This window comes from Gossypium hirsutum, chromosome A10, assembly GCF_007990345.1.
Source record: "Gossypium hirsutum isolate 1008001.06 chromosome A10, Gossypium_hirsutum_v2.1, whole genome shotgun sequence".
NCBI classification, from domain to species: domain Eukaryota; kingdom Viridiplantae; phylum Streptophyta; class Magnoliopsida; order Malvales; family Malvaceae; genus Gossypium; species Gossypium hirsutum.
The window spans coordinates 7464644-7471087 of record NC_053433.1 but is presented as its reverse complement, the minus strand read 5'-3'; the positions used below and the strand labels follow the sequence as shown (position 1 = coordinate 7471087).

Sequence of the window (6444 nt, the reverse complement as noted above, 5' to 3'; positions counted from 1 at the left end):
TATCATCCAAATTTGACATTCTTACAACTTTCTGATAGATATTACTTGTCATTGTTTATCAAGAATATTGCCATTATTAACAGAAACTATCACCCAAACTTTTTATTTTTAATCTCTTAGGAACCTATTATGATTCCTGGTACTGTTTGTTAGGTACCAGCTAGCCACCTGAATAAGTTGGACCGCAAACAAATAAGGCATAATTCACAATACCCAGAAGGTGCTGGAAATGGCATCTGATTCCAGTTGCTATCTATATTAATTACCACCACTTACACCTAATATCAAACCTCATTGTTTAATCCCAATTCAGCATCTGCTCTTACAACTTGCCGGTTCATATGGTGAGAAAATCCTAATTAACTTTGTGCTTTTTTCAAAAAAGAAGGGCTAAACCTATTTTCTTCTATATTTGCATTGAGTTGTAATATATTGGACATATAGTTTAACTTGCATATGACCCTTGAATGTATAGGATGGTGGCAAGGAGAAGTCTAGCAGTAGGAAAAAGATGAGTGTGGTGGTAGGACCATGGGGAGGCAATGGTGGAACTGCTTGGGATGATGGAATTTATAATGGGGTAAGAGAAATCACTCTTGTTTATGATCGTTGCATCGACTCCATCAGAGTGGTTTACGATAAGAACGGTAAGCCTGTAACGGCGGAGAAACACGGCGGTGTAGGAGGAAACAAGACAGCTGAGGTTAGGCTAAACAATCTTAATTTTTTTATCTTTTGATGTGTTTGTATAATCATTATATTCACACTCAAGAGACTGCATTGTAATTGGTATCCAGATTAAACTAAAATTCCCAGAAGAATTCTTGATCAGTGTAACTGGTTATTACTGTCCTGTGGTTTATGGTGGTAGCCCTGTGATTCGATCACTGACGTTTAAGAGTAACCGAAGGACGTTTGGTCCGTATGGAGTTGAAGAAGGAACACCCTTCGCTTTCTCCGTAGAGGGAGGGCGAATCGCGGGGTTCAACGGGAGAAGTGGATGGTATGTTGATTCAATCGGATTTCGATTGTGTCGTGTTCAATCTCCTAAACTCTTTCAGAAGGTGCAGAAAGGATTTCAAAGGCTTACTAGTAGTGTCTCAAAAGCCTCTGCCTAGCCTAGAGAGGATTGTCACTCAAAAGGCCCCTTCCATTAATACCTGGAGGTGCTAAAGTTCATCATCAAAATTATAGCAGCAACCACCTTAGAGTTTAAAATCAAACAATCTTGAATGTATACAGATATATATATAGACATGTCGGATTTTGTTGTCTTTCGTATGTTATTTGATGTTATTAATGATTGGATTAGTGTTTAACTCGTTTGATTTTTTACACGAAAATGAGCAAAGCAAACATAAAAGGATACTAAACTGAAAAAGAAAAAGAAAAATCCGGGTTTAATTTAATTGTTGGTGAAAAAAATAGTATTCAAAAAATATGAAATTTTATGTTCGACATTTAGAATCTCTTGTACACAAACCATTGTATAAAATTATGATTTTATAATCTTTATCCTACTTTTACGTGAGTGAATGACAAATAAAATTTATCCTCCTTCCATCTTTTATTTTTTTTAATTGCATCATACATTCTTAAACTATTATCTTCATTTTAAATTAGTTTCCAAACTTTATAATATATATTATAATTACATTCCTAATATATATCTTCATTTTAAAATTATAGTTTGGGGTATTTACTACAATTAACTTCTTTTTTTTTTGAATGGAGAATCTGAGGTGAAAATAGAAATGGCATTGATGCTTTTTTGAGTTGGGAACTGCCAATCTTTTGATTGGAAGCACAAAGTTTGCAGTAAATATTCAGTGGGTTCCAAATGCATCGTCTTTTTTCTTCCTTGAATTATGAATTTATGAAACATTTTGTCTCCTTTTAAAATGTTTTCCTTTATTTAAATCATTTTTGTTATTTTCTAGTAGAGATTTGCTTCGTAAAAGTTTTTACGAAAAATAATTTTAATTTTTTTCGATATTTGTTTCATGTAAAATAAGATGATCAACATAAAAAAAATTCCAATCAATCTAAAATTACTCCCTTATTCCTGTAAAATGTCTTTAACAAATTTTTTTCCATAAGATATTTTCTAAATTAATAAGATTTTGTTCATAGTAACACCCCCACAACCGACCCAAACATCGGGTCAAAGCATCAAGATTTTACATTCTCTGCTACATTATTCACTTATCAAATATTTTCTTATAAAATTTCATATTTTTTCAATTTAGTCCCTTTTTGTCGTAAAAATTTAATATTTACTAATTAATCATATTAAATCATTTTTTCTTGTTAAACTTTAATCACATAATTTATCTCATCTTGTTTCACATATCAAATTTCTATGTATTTCACTTCTATTATTTCATCAACATATTTTCTCAAGTTTAACAATTTAGTCATTGCCATCATAAAAATTTCATATTTTTCCACAATTTCATTTTTACAATACTTTATACATATTTCATCATCTCATAACACATTCATTAAATTTTTATCACAATTTCTTTATTCACATATTAAATTGTTTCACACTTAAAACTTTTATACATTTTGCAATTTAGTTCCTATTACCATGTAATTTATTTTTCACCATATAAGCACTCTAATCAAATAACTCATTATAACATCTTATTTCACTTAACAAATTTTAATGTATATCACTTTTCTTGTTAAAATTATAAATTGCACAAAGTTTACAATTTAATCCTTAACATCATAAAATTCATTATTTGTAAATAATGCCACCTTAATATCACTTTGTAATCAATTCACTACTTATCATAAATATCAAATGTATATTTGTTCCATTGAAAACAACTTTTATGAAAAGTCTTCAAAAAATCTGCTGAACTCCAGAAAATATCTATTTTCCCAAAATAATAAATTATTTTCTAAAAATCATTTTTCGAAAATCATTTCCAATAAAACTAACCGAGCTTAAGTTAAAAAAACACAAATATTTATCCAAATGAATAAAAAAAGTAATAAAGGAGTAGAGTAGAAAGACCTGATCTAATCGGTTCTTACAACCATCTTCAACGAATGGTCCAAAATTGATTAAGGTGAACAGTATTTTAGCATTTACCTAATCCATTAACTTGATGAATAAGAAATGGTTGAACCACTTACCAACCCTCACAACCAAAAGAATAAATAGCATCTCTGAGCTTAGGATTAAGCTCAAATATCATGGCCGGAAACATCAAATACCAACCTCAATCTCGTGAACCTAGCTCACATTGTGGGATCGAATCATAGGAATTGCTTGCTAGTAGGGTGTGGGAGGCAGTGATTAGCTCTTGCCGGTAGTATGTGAATTGTAATTAAAAAAAGAGAACCCCTCAACCTGGCCTCCATACCAATGCATTCACACAGACCAAACCATCCCACATACTACATACCACATTCTTAGGGGATTTTGGGGAAAATTTACAGTTAAGATCCACAATGAAGGCATCAGCTCATTAATATGAAACAAGCACCACATTCAACATTAGAAAGAAGTACCCATTTCAGTAAAATTTACACATACAACAAGATCTTTAAGCAGAAACTATAATGCTATACATCACAAGCTAACTCAAATGGGTTCCACCATTCTATCAACAGCATTTACGTAATCCATTCACTTGATGAATAAAATATGATTGTACCCCGCTTACCAACCCTCATAACCCTAAATACCTTGTTTAACCATAGGGTTAAGCTGAAACATCAACAACGACCTGCCAACCGTTCTACCAAAGCATTTAGAAAGCCCCTAAATCATCCCAGATACCACACTCTCACAGGAATTTTGAGGAAAGTTCAAGAGTTAAAATTCACACTAAAGGTATGATCTCATTTATTTGAAACAAGCACCACATGTAATATTAGAAAGCAAACTTCAATTCAGTAAAAATTTACACATAAAACTTGATCTTTAAGCTGAAATTATATAATCCTAAGTAACAAAGTCTTACTATTTATCACAAGCTCATTCAAATGGATACCACGATTCTTTTAACCTCTAGCCTTAAGCTCGGCGAGGCGCCTTGACAAATCGTCCTCATCAACCTTCTCCTGTGTCTTGGTTGGCACAGCATGAGCGGCGGGCTGTGGCAACCCAACAGAGACCTCCAACCCATAATCATCAGCCACTTGCTGCATCAAGCTGTTGACCTCACCTTCTGGTGTGGACAATGAAGTAGAGCCAGCCATAGCACTCTCCATAAACTCTGCCTGGACCTCCATATTCACAAACTGCTTCTCGAATTTATCCATTGTCTCCGACATTTTCTGCAAATTGCCTGCATCATTCCAGAGGGGGGGGGGACTCAAACTTGACCATATGCACATCAAAATTAATTTCCAGTTTAGACGAAAAAAGACGATGAAAATTTCGAAAAGCCAAATGAAAAAAGGCTAACATCTAGACAAATTTTAGTTCAAATCAACCCTAAATCTCCAGAAAGATGAAAATTTTTAAGGAGAAATTAATTACCGGTGGCCAAGGAAGATTCGAGAGACTTGACGATATTTCCCATGGACTTGTTGATGGTGGTCATCTTAGCCTGAGTATCGAGCCTGGCAACTACAGCATCGAGTCGGGAAGCGAGACGCAGGTAGTTCATCTGCTCAGTGCGCTTACGGATGGCGTTCTCGGCGTAGATCCGAGCACCGTCCATGTTACCTTTCTCGATCGCCTTCTTCACCTTCAATTTCTCAGATTTCTCCTCCTTCTCGCACTTCTTGGCCTGGCGTTGCAGCGATTTGGAGGTGAATTTGAGGTCCATGATCTGGTTCAACAGCTTCTCCGTATTGCCCATAGCTGGATTTTTTTGGTCTGTTTGCAAACAAATTTTGATGTTTGAGAGGATTTTAAAGCAAATGTGGATCAGAATGGGGCTTTTCTGTGTGTTGATCGCGTTTTGACCGTTCTGTGTTTTTCGATTCGATTTTTCTTTTATATTTGTATTTATTTATTTTGAAGTTCTATTTGTATTTATTTATTGGCTAAACTATAAAACTATTCACTTTTATTTGCATCAGTTTACAATTTAGTCACTTATGTTTGAAATGTTATATTTTAATCAAATATGTTATTATTTTGTTACGAAGTGATCACTCTGCCATTAAGTTTCGTTATCTCCCTAACGGTAATCCTATGTGGTAGTTCAACTAGATTTTAAGTGCCAACTTAGATTTCTAAATAAGATGAGAATAGATTTTTAATTAAATAAATTTAATTAATTTAAATTTTTAAACCCTAAATATTAGTTGAAAAAAATGTTCTATCTCTTCTATTTTTTTTAGTTGAAAAAAATGTTCTATCTCCTCTATTTTTTTTAGTTTTCTTTTTCATTTGACTAAAAAAATTATTATCATCAGAATTTTTTATTCACGTACAAAAATAAAAAGAGGATTCAATGAAGGGTCCATATATGTCTTCTTTATAGATAAATTTATGTTCTAAGACCTAAAATCAAGTGGTTGTTGACAAATAAGATGGTAATTATTTTTGTTCCTAATCATTATATTTTCCAATTCTTCACGGTTCTTGAATAATTTATTTCTCAATCCGATTTTTTCTAATCTAAATCGGCTTGTTTGTTCACAATCCTTTGTGGGTATTCCATATTTTTCTTTCTTACTGCTGATTTTGTGTTGATTCACCTTGCAATCTTTAAAAAAAAAACAGATGGAACTAGTATAAAAAAAATTACATTCTCAATCATCTATTCTGCATCTATTTTGGCTTTCTTTGATTAATTTCATTTTAGATGGAATTATTTCACTTATTTTACTTTTCTTGTACGTGTGAAATCTTGTATGGAAACTCGTAATCTATCACTCTATCATGTGTACTATTGTTGTTGTTGATATAGAATGGATTCAACTTGTATACTTTATTTAGAAAATGAAAATCTTTCTTATTAATGAATACGAGTACTATAGAGAGTTGCCAATATGGAAGATTTCATAAGTAGTTTACCAGATGAACTACTTTTCTACATAATTTCTTTACTTCCCTTTGAATTTGCTATTCAAACCATTTTTTTATCAACCCGATGGAAATTTCTATAGAAACTGGCATTGGTTCACCATGGCACCAAAGAAAATGTTCCCACTGCAGTTTTTGTGTTCATTGCAAAATTTGATGAGCACAACCCAATAAGGAATACTGGAAGATTTCAGTTCCTTTGCAGCAAATACGACCTTTTATCAGCCATAATTGCACCTAACAATAAGCTTCACCTTCATTTCTCAGTTGAAAACATGCAAAATCCAACACATGTTGGTTGGAAAATAAAGTTGAATAACCCCAAAAATCTTAAGTCGTCATCAGCCAACTTCCTCTATTTTTTTCGTTAAGACTATTTATTTGATATCAGTAAACCCCATTAGCAATGAAGCAGTTTCGTGTATGGTCTCGAAATTTGG

The 6444-nt window shown here is 32.7% G+C and overlaps 2 protein-coding genes across 2 annotated transcripts; one reads left to right on the top strand and one right to left on the bottom strand.

The window, feature by feature from the left end:
- The first annotated feature begins 171 nt into the window (after window positions 1-171).
- LOC107897362 (jacalin-related lectin 19) lies at window positions 172-1319 on the top strand. The gene is made up of 3 exons (XM_016822801.2): window positions 172-344; window positions 476-703; window positions 798-1319. The coding sequence occupies exons 1-3, from the start codon at window positions 342-344 to the stop codon at window positions 1116-1118; spliced, it is 552 nt and encodes a 183-aa protein (XP_016678290.1). The 5' UTR covers window positions 172-341; the 3' UTR covers window positions 1119-1319.
- Window positions 1320-3841: 2522 nt separating this feature from the next.
- On the bottom strand, window positions 3842-5013 carry LOC107897361 (ESCRT-related protein CHMP1B). The gene is made up of 2 exons (XM_016822800.2): window positions 4505-5013; window positions 3842-4310 (listed from the first exon to the last, which is right to left on the bottom strand). Exons 1-2 carry the CDS (start codon window positions 4827-4829, stop codon window positions 4024-4026), a joined length of 612 nt encoding a protein of 203 aa, XP_016678289.1. The 5' UTR covers window positions 4830-5013; the 3' UTR covers window positions 3842-4023.
- Between the last annotated feature and the right edge of the window lie 1431 nt (window positions 5014-6444).